The sequence below is a fragment of the Typopeltis vanoorti genome, chromosome 7 (genome assembly GCF_054136105.1).
Source record: "Typopeltis vanoorti isolate ZY-2024b chromosome 7, IOZ_Tvanoo_1.0, whole genome shotgun sequence".
NCBI lineage: Eukaryota > Metazoa > Arthropoda > Arachnida > Uropygi > Thelyphonidae > Typopeltis > Typopeltis vanoorti.
Genome location: NC_143555.1, coordinates 78,728,479 through 78,747,256, shown reverse-complemented (window position 1 = coordinate 78,747,256; position 18,778 = coordinate 78,728,479). Strand labels below are relative to the sequence as shown.

The window sequence follows — 18,778 nt, the reverse complement described above, 5'->3', positions numbered from 1 at the left end:
TCCTTAGTCTGGTGATGATTGTGGTTATTTCTCTATTTTTATTAATTTCACTCTTCTTCTTGATAGTTTGTTTTACCAATCTTATTTTGGTGACAGCATTAGCATCAGTTAATAATAGTGGGTGTAATTTTTGAGGTAAGTATCTTGCTTCTTTGGTTAGTCTGTCTGCTCTTTCATTGCCTTCAATATTTACATGAGCTGGTATCCATTGCAGCCTGCAGTTCTTATTTTTCAAATTTAAGGTAGTTAGTAGTTCATGAATTTGCTTTGTGAGATTTGTTTTTCCATTTTTTAATGCTTCAAGTGCAGATTTTGATTCACTGTAGATAGTTATTCCTTCTGTAATGTTTATTGCTGGATTTGAGAGAGAAGATTTGAGAGCTGTTTGTATGACTGTTAATTCATAAGTGAAGTTTGAAGCAGTTTTGCCAGCTATGGTTTTGATTTGCATTTCCTTGCCTCCAGGTAGAGTTAGAAAAACCCTGAACTTCCTTGGTTGAGTGCTTCATCAGATGATCCATTACTGTAAGCAGTGACATGGTTTGGATTGTTCAAGTGATGTATAGTGTCAGGTCCTTTTATTTTCTTGCTGTGAATCCTTTTTTGAACAAGGTTCGTTTAAGTTTATCATTGTGTTTTTGGTAGAATAGTGGAAAAGAATGGATCTTTGCTTATATCAATGGATAGGTGCTGTAAGTCAATCTGTTTTCTAATTTCATGATCATATTGTAACATAAATGATCTCTCTAGTCTAGATTTTCTTATCCAGGCATCGAAAGTCCTGAGTGAGATGTGATCCTGTTGGTGGTTCCTGATTCTGTTAGTGAATTTAACTGTGGAGAGTTTTCTTCTGTCTTCTAGTATATGAAGCCCACACTCTTGTTGAGCTTTTAAATTATTTTTGGATGACACTGCACCTATGATAATTTTTTGCTGCTCTTCATTGTACTTTGTCAAGTTTTTCTTTTGAGCTAGTAGAAGCTGGAGCCCAGATTGATGAGGCATATTCCATAGTGGGGTGTATGAGTGCCGTATATGTAGTTTTGAGTGTCTTTGCTTTTGCACCCCACTTTGTTCCCCAAAGTCTTTTGATGATATTAAGCTTTTTAAGAGCTTTATTGGATGTATTTGTAATATGAGTTGTAAATCCCAGTTCAGTATCTAGGGTTAGGCCTAACTATTTTAGAGACTGTTTTTTCTATTTTGGTATTATATTTTGATTTGGCAGTTATAATTGTGTCTATTTTTTCCATTAGTGGAGAAGATGCTGAGTTTTTTTTTTCTGGGTTTATCTGTAGTTTAAATTCCTTTGCCAATTTAAGCCTTTTATTGAATTATTTAGGACTTTTTCAGATAGTTGAGGATTACTGCTTGTGTGCCAGATTTCTATATCATCTGCATGGCATGCTATTTTTGTATCATTTATTATGTGAGGATGGTTATTGTTCATATAGATGAGAAATGGGAGTGGGCTTAAAATAGAACCTTGTGGGACTCCAGCCCAAGTTTGATGCATGTTGGAATAAATTCCATTAACTGAAAACATTAAATTCCATTAACATGAAAAGGGTCCAAATTAATGATATGGCAGGTGACATAGAATCTCAGTTAATCGAAAGATTAAGAAGAGTCCTTATTAGGCGTTACAAATAGACAAGACTACTGATGTTACAAATGATGCACAGTTAATATGCTACATAAGATATGCACATGATAACAATATTCATGACGATATTCTGTTTTGTAGAACTTTGTCATCCCAAACAACTGGAGAAGAAATATTTCACACTCTCAATAATTACACAAAGAGATCCAGCGAGAAAAATGTATGAGCTTCTATTCGGATGGAGCTTGCACCCTTACAGGCAGGCATAATGGGATTGTTTCTAAGGTTAAGGAAGTAGCTCCGGATATGAATTGGGTACATAAAGCATTAATCTTCAAAGGAATTTAAAACTGTGCTATACAATGCTGTAATGCTAGTTAATTTTATTAAGGCTCGACTGTTAAATAATAGGTTATTTTCAGTACTCAGCGATGAAATGGACAGTGAAGATATACAACTTTTGCTTCATTCTGAAATTCACCGGCTTTCCAGGGGCAAAGTACTAACAAGGTTGTTTCAATTAAGGCATGAAGTTTTATTGTTTATAAATGAACGTAATTCTGATTTTGCATCACTCGTTGACGAAGCATTGTTATCAATACTATCCTATCTTTCAGACATTTTATCAAAATTAAAGGATTTAAATCTCTCCCTTCAGGGAAATTCTTCAACTGTTCTTGATGCCAAAGACAAAATAAAGGAATTCAAGAAAAAACTGGTGCTATGGATTAGTTATGTAAAAGACAATTTGCACCTTTTGCAACATTGGAATCCTTTGTAGTAGTGGAAAATGATATTTTGTTGATTCTGAATTTCTGGAAAGGGTTTCTGACCACTTCAAAACTCTGAAACAGAATTTTGAAACATATTTTCCGAATAACTTTTATAAGAAATTTCTGTGGGTTTGCGATCCATTCCAGGCCAACAATGACCTTTTGTTATCGAAAAAAAGAACAGTTAATTGAGCTTTCAAGTGACAGTGGCCTCAACACGTTCATTGCCGATCACGCGTTATCACGTGGCCGTCGCTATCGAGTTTCTAAGCGGAATAGTATAGCAGCCACAACAAAACGGTGCGTAATATTTATATTGGCCACTAGGGAAGGGATCGACTTGCGTGGAGTGGGGATGGTCGCCAGCCATTGTCTATTGTTTATGTTAGCCAGTGCGCACAGTGGCGGTGTTCGGACGATGCGACGATTTTGTTTAGTTATTCGTTGATTTAGCGTGCTTGAAGTTTGGTTTTTATTTATTTTGAGTATTGTTTTTTTTTTTTTTTTTTAGTAAGTTCCCTATAAATGTTGATTTTTGATAATTATTTTTTTCTATTTGTACGTTATTTTTAAAAATTCTATGTGATTATAAAAGACTGATAATTAAAGTTATAATTATTATATTTAAATGTTTTTTATTTGTAAAATATTCAACCCACCTGACTGAATTACATATCACGCGATATCGCGTGATAATGGCCACCGCACGGGATTCCAATTTTCAGCTTGGCAATGAATGTGTTAAAATGCAATTCTGTGATCTTGGTTTGCTCAATTCTGGATCTTGCCTTCAGTGAGATGTGAATTTCCTGAATTATCTGAAGAAACATTGAAAATTTTCATGCAGTTTTCTACAACCTATCTTTCTGAGAAAGGATTTTCTTCACTCCTTCAAATAAAAACAAAATACAGAAATTGTCTTAGTGTGTGCGCGTGCCGATCTATGGCTGAAGTTGACCAATATTGAGCCAGATGTCCAGCAACTCTGCAAGGGCTGAGAAGCTCAACCATCTCATTAAAAGGAAGTAATAACATAATTATATCATATTAATTATTTGTTTAATAAAAATTAAAACAATGTTCAATGACGATACACTTTTAATCGTTTACTTCCAGTTTAATTAAATATGTTATAAATGGCACAGTTTTTCCCAAATGTTTGTAATCCCCCACATAGGTTCTTAAAAAATTTACAAAACTTAGTGGTCCAGAATTGTTTTAGGCATTTTACTAGTTCTTGGGCTAAGAAAGATTGAGAAACGCTGATCTACTGCCAACCACCACCACTAGTATTTTCACAGACAATTACAAATGTCCATGCCCACATATGGGTTTGAATCTGCAGCCTTTTGGCTGGAGAGCACATATGTTAACCACTCAGCCAGGCCAGGGTGGTAATTCAAAACAAATAGTTAAGAAACTATAGAATATATATAGAACAAACATTCTGTCTGTTTTGTATTTCTGGAAAAGGCATATTTAGAATGTTCCAATTTTACAAGATAAATGAAAATTATACAAAAAATATACATAAATTTTAGTCAACAGTTAGAATTAAAGGAGTCGAGAGGATTTCCTGTTGTAAAATAATGTATAAGTAAAAGGGCACATGCCATGTGCCCTTCACTCTTTTTCATCATTTATGTGGATTATTTTATAAAGTGACATTAAACCTGATATTAGAATTGGACATATCATCATCAAATTGATGCCATGTACCCTCAAGGGGTGTACAGGATATGATAATACTACTTGAGAAATTTACATCATTACTAACTTCCTATCTACAATTTTCCTCCAAATCAGTCTGTTAACTTGTCAAGACTCCAACATTATCAGATTTTATATTTCTATCATCTAAGGCACTTTGTATTGTATCAATCCACCTATGTCTGGGTCTTTCTCTGGTTCGTTTTGCTGCCAACCTGGCGGAGAACACTTGTTTTGCTAATCTTTCCTCGTCCATTCTGTTTAATTGACCATACCACCTGAGATTAGCTCTGCTAATGAATTCCTGGATGCTGACAATGTCAAGTTCTTTCCTAATATCATCATCATCATCAAATTCCTGCCATGTACCCTCAAGGGGTGTACAGGATATGATAGTACTACATGAAAAAAATTACATCATTATTAATTTCCTATCTACAATTTTCCTCCAAATCAGCCTGTTACTTGTCAACACTCCAACATTATCAGATCTTATATTTCTATCGTCTAAAGGACTTTGTACCGTATCAATCCAGCTATATCTTGGTCTTCCTCTGGGTCGTTTTGCTGCCAACCTTGCAGAGAACACTTGTTTTGCTAATCTTTCCTCGCCCATTCTGTTTAAGTGACCATACCACCTGAGATTAGCTCTGCTAACGCATTCGTGGATGCTGACAATGCCAAGTTCTTACCTAATATCCTTGTTTTTAATATGATACTGCCATTGATGCCATCTGTTCACGCCTATAATCTTTCTCAGGACTCTCATATCTGTGGTCTCTGGTCTTTGGTCAAGTGTTTTACTTCTGACCCAGCCATCAGATCCATAAGTTAAAACTGGTTTGAACACTGTCTTGTATACAGCTAATTTAGTGTTCCAACTAATTTCTCTCTTATTCAATATGAATTTATTCAATTGACTTCCCACCATACCAGCTTTGCTGATTCTGTTGTCTATTTCTATATTTAATTTACCATCTTCAGTAAAAATCGTGCCTAAGTAACTGAAATGTTTTACTTGTTCCACAGGTTCTCCATTCACAACACAGTTGACATTTTCAATGATTCTGCCTATTTTCATTGTCTTTGTCTTTTTAATGCTAACCTTCATACCATATCTATTACAACAGGTATTCAATTTAGTCAGAGAATCTTGCAGACTTGTAGCGGATTTATTTAGAAGTATAACATCATCCGCATAAAGCAAAGAGCTGACATTAACATCTCCAATATTGATATCAGGTTTAATACCACTTTGCTTCATAATGTGATCCATATAGATAATGAATAACAGAGGGGATAATGTACATCCTTGTCTCACACCAGATTTAACATTAAACCATCTTCCTGTACTTCCTTCAATTCTAACTGCTGACTTACAACTCAAATAAAGACTAAGTATTGCTTGATATAATGCCCCATTGACACCATATAACTGCAGCGTATTGAATAGCTTCTCTCTTGGCACCTTGTCATATGCCTTTTCCAGATCGACAAAACTTAAATACAGATCTTTGTTATATTCCCATGCTTTCTCGACTATTTGTCGTAAAGTGAAGATCTGATCCTGACAGCCTCTATTTGGCCTGAATCCAGCTTGTTCTTCACCAAGCTTTTCTTCCACAATTCTTCTCAACCGTTTCTCAAGTATACTTGCATAGATCTTGCCTGGAACACTCAGTAGGGAAATACCTCTGTAATTCTCACATGCAGTTTTATTTCCCTTTTTATATATGGGTACTATGAGAGCTCTACTTCAATCATCGGAAATTGTCCCTCTGTCCAGGCCTTCTGAACTATGCAGTGCAGCCACTGTAAGACTCTTATCCCACCATACTTCAGCATTTCTGGTCGAATATCATCTACTCCAGCTGCCTTTCCACATTTCAAGCCTTTGATGGCTTTTTCTACTTCAAGTATGGATATGTATTCCTGCCTGCATGCCTGGTCAGTGTTTTTTACCACTATGCTGTCATCACTGCTTGTTTCATTTAGAAGTTTTTCAAAGTAATTACTCCATACTTCAAGGATATCTTTTTCTCCCGTTTTCATGTCACCTTTACATCTCTAATTCCTTTTATAGCACTCTTTCCTCCATTCTTAAGCTTCTTCAACAACCTCCAGAATATTTTGCCACCTTCTTGATATTTATTTTCTATATTCTTGCCAAAGTCCTCCCATGACTTTTGTTTAGCTAGTTTTACACAGTGTTTAGCATTCTTGCATTTGTCTCTATATTCTCTAAGCGCACAAGCTGACTTATTTGACAGGAACTTTTGATATGCTTTCTTCTTTTCCTTCACTGCCTGATTAACTTCCTGTGTCCACCAGGGAGTTCTGATTTTTTTATCCTTACAGACAACCTCACCACATGCCTCTCTGGCAGAATCAATCAATGTTTTCTTCAGAGTTTGCCACTGAATCTCCAAGGTTTGATTCCTGTTCTCAAACTCTTTCATTTTTTCTTCAATAAGCTTTGTGTATTTTAGTCTACAGCTCACATCTGAGAGCTGCTCAACTTTTATTCGCTTTAAAACTTTCTTACATGTTATTCTTTTCAATATGAAATTCAATTTTATCCTGCTCAAGACTAAATAGTGATCACTTCCAATTTCAAATCCTTTGTACACTCTGGTGTCCTGCACCAGGGAGAAAACATCACTATCAACAATAACATAGTCAATGAGACTTTTCTTATTCCTCGCCTCTTCTCTCCATGTGAATTTGTGCACATTTTTATGTTGGAACATGGTGTTAGTAATAACCAGTCCATGTCCTAAGCAGAAATCCAACAGATATTTGCCTTATTATTATTAGCTTTGCTCTTTTCTCCAAATTTTCCCAAAATATTTTTGTATGTCTGACAATCATTTCCTACTCTGCTATTTAGATCCCCAACAAGGACCAACTTTTCATTTTTCATTGTGTCAGTTGCTTTTTCTAAAGCCTCAAAAAATTCCTCCACTTCTACCTTAGTAGAACCTTCTGTGGGACCATAGGCACAAATAAGTCTCAGTGTCCAGTTCCCTATTCTCATATTTGCCCACATTACTCTACTTGAGACTGACTGCCATTCAAGAAAATTAGCCTCGTATTTTGTGTTGAATACTATGGTTACTCCTTCCTTTCCTTGATTGTCATTGCCTGAATATAACATTTTGTATTTATTGCTCAGAAAGATCTCACCAGTTTTGGTCTTTTTTGTTTCAGTCACCCCTATTATGTCGATCTGGTACTTATCTAATTCCTCAGCTAGCTCCATTTCTTTGCTATTCAGGCTTCTTACGTTGATAGTACCGATCTTTAACTCTGGTGATGTTGAGTTGGGGTTTATTTTCAGATTTGTTCCAGTAGCTGACTTTTCGCTGTTCGCCCTGGTTACCTGGCGAAAACAACGGGGGCCTTGTTTAACCGGGCGACGCCCCAGCCGGCATGAAATTTTGTCATATTGTACCATCATTCTATATTTTGGTTTAACCAATAAGAATACAATTTGGTCGACTAAATCCCAAATTGCCAGCCCATCCTCGTCCGTTCAGTATCCAAGTAGATACCCGACAGGGTGCACCGCGAGAAGGTGAGGATTGGACATTAGGTCAGAAGCCCTGGTCGGTTCTCCGCATTCCTTTAAAGGCTATGTGGAGGTCTCCATTCAGTTATACACCTTTGACCCTTAAGCACTCTCCTTATCCTGGTTTTTAATATGATATTTCCATTGATGCCATCTGTTCACACCTCTAATCTTTCTCAGGACTCTCATATCTGCAGTCTCTAGTCTTTGGTCAAGTGTTTTACTTCTGACCCAGCTCTCAGACCATAAGTTAAAACTGGTTTGAACGTTGTCTAGTATACAGCTAATTTAGTGTTCCGACTAATTTCTTTCTTATTCCATATGAATTTATTCAATTGACTTCATACAGATTTGTTGATTTTGTTTATTTCCATATTTAATTTACCATCTTCACTAAAAATCATGCCTAAGTAGCTGAAATGTTTTACTTGTTCCACAGGTTCTCCGTTCACAATGCAGTTGACATTTTCAACGATTCTGCCTATTTTCATTGTCTTTGTCTTTTTATTACTGACCTTCATACCATATCTATTACAACAGTTATTCAATTTAGTCGGGGAATCTTGCAGACTTGTAGTGAATTTATTTAGAAGTATAACATTGTCCGCATAAAGCAAAGAGCTGAACATTAACATCTCCAATTTTGATTTCAGGTTTAATAACCACTTTCCTTCATAATAAGATCTATATAGATAATGAATAACAGAGGGGATAATGTACATCCTTGTCTCACACCAGATTTAACATTAAACCATCTTCCTGTACTTCCTTCAATTCTAACTGCTGACTTACAACTCATATGAAGACTAAGTATTACTTGATATAATGCCTCATTGACACCATATAACTGTAGCAACTTGAATAGTTTTTCTCCTGACACCTTGTCATATGCCTTTTCCAGATCGACAAAACTTAAATACGTATCTTTGTTATATTCCCATGATTTCTCGACTATTTGTCATAAAGTGAAATGGAGATCTGATCCTGACAGCCTCTATTTGGCCTGAATCCAGCTTGTTCTTCACCAAGCTTTCCTTCCACAATTCTTCTCAACCGTTTCTCAAGTATACTTGCATAAATCTTACCAGGAACACTCAGTAGGGAAATACCTCTATAATTCTCGCATTTAGTTTTATTTCCCTTTTTATATATGGGTACTATGAAAGCCCTACTCCAATCATGAGGAATTCGTTCCTCTTTCCAGGCCTTCTGAACTATGCAGTGTAGCCGCTGTAAGACTTTTTATACCTCCATATTTGAGCATTTCGGGTCGAATATCATCTACTCCTGCTGCCTTTCCACATTTCAAGCCTTTGATGGCTTTTTCTATTTCAAGTATGGATATGTATTCCTGACTGTATGCCTGTTGAGTGTTTTTTACCACTGTGCTATCGGTGGTAGTTGTATTTAGCAATTTTTCGAAGTAATTACTCCATGCTTCAAGGATATCTTTTTCTCCTGTTTTAATGTCACCTTTATCATCTCTAACTCCTTTTACAGCACTCTTTCCTCCATTTCTAAGCTTCTTCAACACCCTCCAGAATATTTTGCCACCTCCTTGATATTTATTTTCTATATTCTTGCCAAAGTCCTCCCATGACTTTTGTTTAGCTAGTTTTACACAGTGTTTAGCTTTTTTACATTTGTCTCTGTATTTTCTTAGAGCACAAGCTGGCTTATTTGCAAAGAACTTTTGAAATGCTTTCTTCTTTTCCTTCACTGCCTCTTTAACTTCCTGTGTCCACCATTGTTCTGATTTTTCTATCCTTTCAGACAACTTCACCACATGCCTCTCTGGCTGAATCAGTCAGGGTTTTCTTCAAGGCTTGCCACTGAATCTTCAAGGTTTGGTTCCTATTCTCAAACTCTTTCATTTTTCTTCAATAATCTTTGTGTTGATTTTTTAGTCTACACTATAATAGTGTAGACTAAAATACAGTCTACAGTTCACATCTGATTGCTGCTCAACTTTTATTTACTTTAAAACTTTCTTACATGTTATTCTTTTCAGTATGAAATTCAATTTTACCCTGCTCAATACTAAATTGTGATCACTTCCAATTTCAAATCCTCTGTACACTCTGGTGTCCTGCACCAGGGAGAAAACATCACTATCAACAATAACATCGTCAGTGAGGCTTTTCTTATTCCTCGCCTCTTCTCTCCATGTGAATTTGTGCACATTTTTATGTTGGAACATGGTGTTTAATAACCAGTCCATGTCTGGAGCAGAAATCCAACAGGTATTTGCCATTATTATTAGCTTTCCTCTTTTCTCCAGATTTTCTCAAAATATTTTTGTATATCTGACAATCAGTTCCTACTCTGCTATTTATATCCCCAACAAGGATCAACTTTTCCTTTTCCATTGTATCAGTTGCTTTCCCTAAAGCCTCAAAAAATTCCTCTACTTCTACCTTAGTAGACCTTTCTGTGGGACCATAGGCACTAATAAGTCTCATCGTCCAGTTCCCCATTCTCATATTTGCCCACATCACTTTACTTGAGACTGCCTGCCAATCAAGAAGATTAGCCTCATATTTAATGCTGAATACTGTGGCTACTCCTTCTTTTTCTTGAATATCATTGCCTGAATATAACATGTTGTATTTATTGCTCAGAAAGATCTCACCAGTTTTTGCCTTTTTTTGTTTCAGTCACCCCCTATTATGTCAATTTGGTGGTACTTATGTAATTCTTCAGCTAGCTCCATTTTTTTGCAATTCAGGCTTCTTATGTTGATAGTACCGATCTTTAACTCTGGTGATTTTGAGTTGGGTTGTGTTTTCAGATTTGTTCCAGTAGCTGACTTTTTGCTGTTCACCCTGGTTTCCTGGCAAAAACAACCCCGGGGGGTGGGGAGCTTGTTTAACATGCCGACGCCTCAGCCGGCATGAAATTTTGTATAATCATGTACTATCATTTTGTATTTTGGTTTAAGCCAATAAGAATACAATTTGGTCAGCTAAATCCCAAATTGCCAGCCCATCCTCATTCGTTCAGTGTCCAGGTAGATACCCAATAGGGTGCACCACGAGAAGGTGATAATTGGACATTAGATCAGAAGCCCTGGTCTGTTCTCCGCATTCCTTTAAAGGCTATATGGAGTTATACAGCTTTGACCCTTTAGCACCCCGAATTGGACATATATAGTAATCTAATTATCCAGGGAGGAAGGGAGAAATCCATTTTTTAATTGTAGAGTTTGGAGGATCACTAGTTTGAGGGAATGTGGCATGTACTGTGTGGGAGGCACCACTCCTTGCGGTAATAAATGCTTTTCACATTAGAAATCACTGGGTCCATTCCAAACAATCCACCATTTCCACCACATAATTATTTTTTAAGACATCCCTTATTAATGACGTGTTAACAGTCTTCTTATCCTTTCTGATCTTATTTTTCTTTACAAGTTGGTTGAGTTCAGTACATTTAGGTTTTTTTTTTTTTTTTTTTTTTTTTTTTTTTTTTTTTTTTTGGCAAGGCATTACTACTTTTGACTAATTCTCATTTTCTATCATTATTCTATGCATTAAACAAATGCATAGAATTTGTTTAATGCATAGAATAATTGCAAAAATGATGTGTTATTTGTATTTAGCATAGTTTCTTCCTTAACACGTTCATCGCCACACTCCTTGGGCATAGTTTGTTCCCGCATGCCAAGCGCTTTCGCATCTTCAAGGTCACTATGAGTAATCTCTTAGCCGACTTATCAGACAGAATTTTGTTTCATACGCTAACTACGAGTAATCTCGTATCACCCCCACCCATATATTACATGCGCTGACGAATGTGTTTATTGCATCTAGTCTCTAAAAACCTTCAGTTTCGCCATGACCAGTAAAAGAAAACTTACTGATAAAGAATTAGAAGTTTACACTAATATGAGCAATGATGAATTTAATGAATTCATCATCGCAAATGGAAGGATAAGAGGGAAGTTCTTTCCATTTCAAATATGCACAAATTTTAAATGGTCGAAGCAAAAAATCGGAATGGTAAAATTCAATTAAAACCAAATATCGTTAGGGACTATAATTTGGGTATGTCAGGCATCGATCTTTCTGATCAAATGCTTTCTTACTATTCCCTCTTACGAAAGACAATTAGATGGCCAAAGAAATTGGCAATACGCATTCTTGATATATACATTCGAAATGCGCATAAATTTTATAATATAATTACTGGAAACGCAATTACTGCGTTAAAATTTAGAGATCAGTTTATCTCAGTTTTTGTTGGAATGGATAAGGGTACAGCAACACAAATTATCAGCAGGATTCGGGATCTTCATTATTTGGAAATTTTACCACCTACAGAAAAAATATTCGCCGACAAAGCCATGCCGAGTATGTACACGAAACAAACAACGACGCGAAACACGTTATTATTGTCCTCTTTGCCAGGAAAACCACTATTGTGCATCGAAAATTGTTTTGAAGTGTATCATTCATAATTTGAATAAATTGGTTTTTATTTTATTGATTTCATTTTATTATTTTTATTGATTTTTATCAGTTTTAAATTGATTTACAAATTACTTGTTATACTACTAATTAGCTTGTGCTTGGCATAGGAGGTTGGTAATTCGACATACGAGTATATTCGTAGTTGGCTTCTGAGGCACATACATAATATACTATATTTTAGTTGAAATTATTTCTCTTCTATCAAGCCCCCAGACGTGCTCTCCACTTTATTCAGAATCCAAGGGTCCAAATTAAGGTAATTATACTAAGGGTTAATTCCTGTTTGGCATAGGAGGTCGGTAAATCGACATACGAGTATACTCGTGGTTGGCTTGTGAAGCTCATATACGAACTACTAGTATACTCGTAGTTGGCAGCGAACATGTTAAACAGTTGTATTGACTAATATAGGTGTGACTGTCTGTAGCTTGTCATTTTTCAAACCTTATACCTCTGTTAGGTGTGTTTGTGTGTGGAGAGAGAGAGAGAGAGAGAGAAAGGATATTTATTCTATGTTGGTGTATGTAAGTGCACTTGTCTTGAGTTTTCCCATCTAAGTGTGTGTATTTAGCATAGTTTTTGCTACCTTAGCAATCTCCCTTCATTTTCTGCCAGAAAAAACTTAAGTGCATGACAGTTATGCTCTTAAATTTTGTTCAGTAGCATACCTAGGATAATATGATTTATTATCACCCTTGAAATTGGTGAAGGGGCATTGTTTTAAAAACAATTGAGACTTATCCATGCTGAAATTATCTTTGTTCCTTTTCTTACTGGTATCATAAATCATGTATTGGATATATTGCAACAGTTGAAAGTAGCAAGGTGGTCAGTGGATTAAGTTTATCCTTCCTCACCAAAGTTGGACAAATAAACTTGCTACTTATGGCTTGTCTTAAATTAGCTATTTCTTGCTTCATATATTGTGTTCTTTAACACTTATACACATTTATACCAGACTGTTCACAAGTTTTTTAAAAATTAAATATAACTATTGACAAAGAGCTGTCTTGTCTAACTTTATTAACAATAATATTATTATTATTATTATTATTTCGGGCTACTCCAGGGAGTCCTTAGACTCATCGAGGGAAGCCCTAAACGCCATGTCCACACAACTATTTGACATTCTCACAGTATCTATCATACCTTGCCTTGAACTCGCTCACTGTCATAGCACCCACAACAGACTCGGGCAGCTTATTCCACTCATTTACCACTCTAATAGTAAAGAACCCAGCTCTAACACCCCTGCTAACCACACTCTTGCCCAGCTTCCATAGGTGTCCCCTAGTTCTCCCACCACCAGTCCTGATCTCAAACATATCCTCTGAATTAATCTTATAGAATCCTTTTAGCAATTTGAATGTCTCAATCATATCTCCCCTTTTCCGCCTATCAACTAGTTTCTGCAACCCACAAATCCTCAACCTGTTCTCATATGGTTCATTCCATAGACCTGCTATCGTCTTAGTCACTCGCCTCTGGATCCTTTCCACCTCCTCCCCATCAAGAAGGAACCGAGGTGACCAAATCTGGGCACAGTAGTCGAGATGAGGTCTTATCAGGGCTCGGTACAGAGGTACAATAACTTGTTTGTCTCTGCTCGTCAAGGTATTTTTCAACAACCAAGTGAGTTGATGAGCTGTTTTAGCTACTTTTGTAATGTGCCCCCTAAACTTCATCTCCCTATCCACCAACACTCCCAAGTCCCTTGTCTCATCAATCTCTTAGAGTACAGTTCCACCAATGTGGTATACTGCTGCTAATCTTTTCACCCCAAAATGCATAACCTTACATTTTGTCACATTAAATTGACATCCATTCTCCTTAGCCCAGAACTCCAATCTATATAAGTCATCCTGCAAGACTTTGACATCTTCTGCATTCACTATCGCCCTACTCAACTTTGCATCATCAGCGAACAAATGAACTGTTCCACTTGGATCCTTCCCTATATCGTTAATGAACAGATTAAACAGCAGTGGTCCAAGAACAGAACCCTGCGGCACACCACGGGTCACAGTCCGTCTTTTGGACTCCACTCCTGAATAAACTAATCTTTGATATCTCTCCATCAACCACCCAATATGAAATTAATGGATTCATATCATACAATAATTATTCTGTAATTGTGATAAATAGTGTACAAATATATCCCATGTCTGCTTTTGATATTTTTGCATCCTATCAACTAATTCTCACCTGGCAACCGAGCTCTAGCCTGAAGTGTCAGAAATCTTGTAACCCACTTCAAGATGGCTATTAAATATCACTTTACATATTTAAAAGTGTGTTAATATTTATTCCATTCATCTGTTCATATCAAATTTATATTTAGATGTTTTCACATATTTATGTGGATATTTAGTTAGTATTAGTTATTGTTATATAAATCACTAATGAGATCTTTTGAATATATGTTGTTCATAGATTCTTTTAGTGGGATCTTATAAAGGAAAGAAAGTGCAAGATGCAAAGAAGCAAATCCAAAAAGATCTTATCAATAAAGTAAGGTTTGTGCATATTTGTAGGGGAGGGAGTGACTCTGATTCTAAAACTACATGAAGTAAAGTATTTTAATAGTATTTTATCCTATCACCATTTTGAGCAATTTTCTTATATATAATAACTAGGTTTTTCTATGTGCAAGACTTGTATGATTTTTTATGTGAATTCACCCCCCCCTCCCCAAATGGTTGGAAACCTGTCATGCATTTTAGCACCATTAGATAATCCAGAAGCCTTGCTGGAGACCCTCCACATGGTGCTTTTATTTTTCCTGAAGCCACTTTTTTACTGTAGTTTTCCCTCCTCCTCCTCCTCTATTAAGAGGAGGAGGGAAAACTAAACATTAAATAAAGTACAGGTAACCCTCGTATAACGCGGTACTTACACAACGAGGTTTCGATATAACGCAGTCTACAATTTCTAGTAACCCTTTATTTTTTTATTTTATTTTTTCATATTTTTCACTGTGGGACTTAAAAATCAAATTTTATCTTCGTTAAATTTATGTCTGCTCGTATCGTGCAAGTAGAAATAAGTATCGAATATAGTTTTATTGTATCACTGAATAAGGTACTGAACAGAGGGCTTTTGCAGTCTGTGTCATTCTCATCAAATAGTGCAATTAGAGACAGATGGAATAAAAACGGCGCTAACTAATAAATCACATGTTCCCTCTCACAGAAACTATGCTGTATAGACTTAAGCAAAACCATATGTTGCACTGAAACACACTATCTAACTAAGAACTATTGTCCAATTTTTCAATTATGAAATAAGTGTTTTTTTATTGCATTTGAAATTCTCGATGTCATTATGACAGATCACAAAGGCTAACTTAAAATAAAAGACTACCAAGAATTGAAACATGCCATATAATGAATGTGAGAGTTCGCCTGCCACCTCAAACGCAAACAAGAAGCCATAAAATTCAACCAAGAGTTGAAACGTTTGTGTGAGTTGAGCCAGTCAGTAATGAGAAGTTCCATCGGAACGATAAATGACACCCTATTGTGAATGTGTTAAAACTAATAGTGAATGTTGTTATGACAGTTTCAGATGTTATGGAATTTGATTGAAGAGAATTAGCATTTCAACTCAACACTTGTCGGTTGCTTTTGTCTTTGGGTCGCGCAATCTTTTGTTAATACCACACCAAAATGTCATTATAGCTGCTGTCCTGTGTAAAACAAAATTCAGCTTGTACATATTGTAACAATCTAAAAAAAAACTTGAATAATATATAAGCGTATAAAAGGATATCATCTGTAAATCGTTGACATGCCAGCAAAATTCTCAGACGTGCCACCTCTGGCACGAGTGCCATAGGTTCGTCATCTAGGGTTTACTGTATAAAGTGTTTATTGTTGAAAATTGTCTTCGTTTTCTGCCAGGAAAGTGCATTTAAAATCATAAGTGTGTTATTCTCGAGCAGAGCAGTTTATTTTTATTGTAATGGCCACTAAAACTGCAACGAAAGGGTAAAAACCAACTTTGAAGAGGAAATTCATTTCTCTCGAAAAAAAAATTAAAATCTTGGATCAGTTGAAAATTGGAGAAAAACCAGGAGTTGTTGCAAGGACTCTGAATTTAAATGAATCAACAATTCGAACAATCAAACAAAATGAACATAAAATCCGAGAAAGTGTTATTACTGGGTCAATGGTAAGTGCAAAGCACGTTGCTCGTGTTCGCGATAATAGAAAAAATGAAGAAATCTCTAATGATTTAGATAGAAGATTGCACTCAAAAGATAATTCCTTTGGATGGACACCTTATTAAACAAAAAGCCCCCAAAGTTTAAGCATTTAAAAGAACTTGATCAAGATTCTTCACAAGAAATCTATCAGCATGGATTTTGTGCCAGGAAGGGTTGGTTTGAAAACTTTAAAAAGCGGTTTTCTTTGTATAATCCTAAAATCCAGGGAGATTCAGCATCAGCAGATGTTGAAGCTGCCCAGAAATACCCAGCAGAACTTTTAAAAATCATTACAGAAGGTGGTTACAGTGCAGACCAGGTGTTCAATGCGGATTAATTTGGGTTATATTGGGAAAAAAATGCCAAAACGCACCTATATTTCGAAAAATGAAAGATCAGCTCCTGGATTCAAAGTTTCCAAAGATAGAATTACTCTACTCTTTTGTAATGCATCAGGTGATTACATGACAAAACCAATGTTTATTAACCGATCTGCAAATCCTCGTGCGATGAAAGGGCTCAACAAGTTCATCCTACCTGTTTATTGGTAGGATGAACTAGCTGTAACCCAGGCCAACAAAAAGGCATGGGTTACAGCTAGCATGTTTGAAAATTGGTTTTTCAAGTGTTTTGTACCCAATGTAGAAAGTTACACAAAGAAAAAGAATATGGACTTCAAAATTCTACTAATTTTAGATAATGCACCAGGCCACCCAGCAAATTTAAACCATCCGAATATTAAAATAACTTTTTTGCCATGTAATACTACTTCACTTATTCAACCACTCGACCAAGGAATAATATCAACATTTAAGTCATATTATATTCGGCAAACATTTCAATTAATTTTGGAAAAAATGGAATCTAATCCAAACATGACACTTCCTCAAGCTTAGAAAGAGTTTTCAATATTGAATTGTGTAAAAATTATTTCTCTGTCCATTAAGGAATTACAACCCTCTACACTGAATGCTTGCTGGAAAAAAATATGGCCTGAAGCCGTTTTGGAACAAAATTTCGTACTTCCAGTGGATGCCAAAGTACGTCGTATAATAAATGTTGGACACATTTTTGGTGGAGAGTGCTTTTGCGATATGGTTGAAAACGAAATTAGTGAATTAATTGATGGAGAAACAGATTTAAATGAGGAGGAACTGGTACAATTAATAGATGGCGTTGAACCAAATGGCGTGGAAAGTTCTGCCGAAGATTCTGATTGTGATGAATCCGTTAAGGAATTCAGTTTGAAGAAATTAGCAGAAGGATTGGACTTGTCAAGAAAGTTAGGAAGTTATTTTACGGATAATAATCCCTCAATGGAGCGCTCGGGAAAATAACCCAAAAATAACGAAATTCATGAGACAATTGGATATTTGTTTAGCGCCATATTATGAATTTAATAAAAAATTGCAACATAGTGGAAAGCAAAATCTTATTACTGACTTCTTGATGACTAAACCGAAGTATGCAACAAGAATTATACAAATGATGTCCAAGAGATTTCAAGTGGTGACGACCTCCAGCCACTTAAAGAACATCTACAAAATGTTATTTCTGAAGACAGTGATGACGATTAAAATATGCATTTTATTTTATTGTGTCTAAAACATTTATGCATTATGTACAATTTGTAAATTTTATAATTTTATGCTACGTATTTGTCATAGTTTATGTTTTCTTAACTTATATGAATTACCTGAATTAAATAAAAATATTGTTTTTTGTTGGATATGTCATTGTTGTTTATATAGTTTAAAAAAAAAACGATTTCGGAACCTAACCCTACTTTTTCTATGTGATCTATGTCTCGTATAACTTGATTTATATAATGCGGCATTTTTGTGGAACCTAACATCCGCATTATACGATCTGTATTTTACCACTAAAACTTGTATGACTTTTTTATGAATCCTTGAATCATTCCCATAAAAAATCTGTCATGTGTTTTAGCACTATTAGAGGGTTGTGCATTAGATAATCCAGACGCTTTGAAGAGACCAAATATGGTAGTACTTTTATTTTATTTTTCTTTTCAGGCTACTTCTGGTTTATAATAAGTACAGTGACAGTCTCACACTGGGTGACACAAATTATCTACCACTTAAAGACTTCACAAACATTATCCACAAACATCACAAACATGTTATTGTAGAATTTGAATATAGATCCTGTGGGTTGTGATGCTATCTACATGGCTAATCTGAATCCAAGCATCTTGATCTCTCCTAAGAAAAGGTAACTTATTGATTACCAGTAACTGCTTACCTTCTTCATGGGAAAGGGAGATACAGTAATTGTTGTGCTTGTCTTTTCTTTGAACTCCATTGCCACTATGCATTTGTCATTGTGGATAATAACATTGTTAAGAGGTGTGTCACATTACCATTTTTGGTATATCCCTTCAAGGGGATGTAGTTATTATGATAATCCAAGTCAGGT

At 35.7% G+C, this 18,778-nt stretch overlaps 1 protein-coding gene across 2 annotated transcripts in view; it reads left to right on the top strand.

The window, feature by feature from the left end:
- LeuRS (Leucyl-tRNA synthetase) overlaps nt 1–18,778 on the top strand; it is a 388,197-nt gene that overhangs the window by 149,049 nt on the left and 220,370 nt on the right. For both annotated transcript variants that reach the window (XM_090395982.1, XM_090395980.1), the window contains exon 13: nt 14,566–14,643. In XM_090395982.1, coding sequence (XP_090252108.1) covers nt 14,566–14,643 — 78 coding nt within the window. The remainder of the gene's footprint in view (nt 1–14,565; nt 14,644–18,778) is intronic.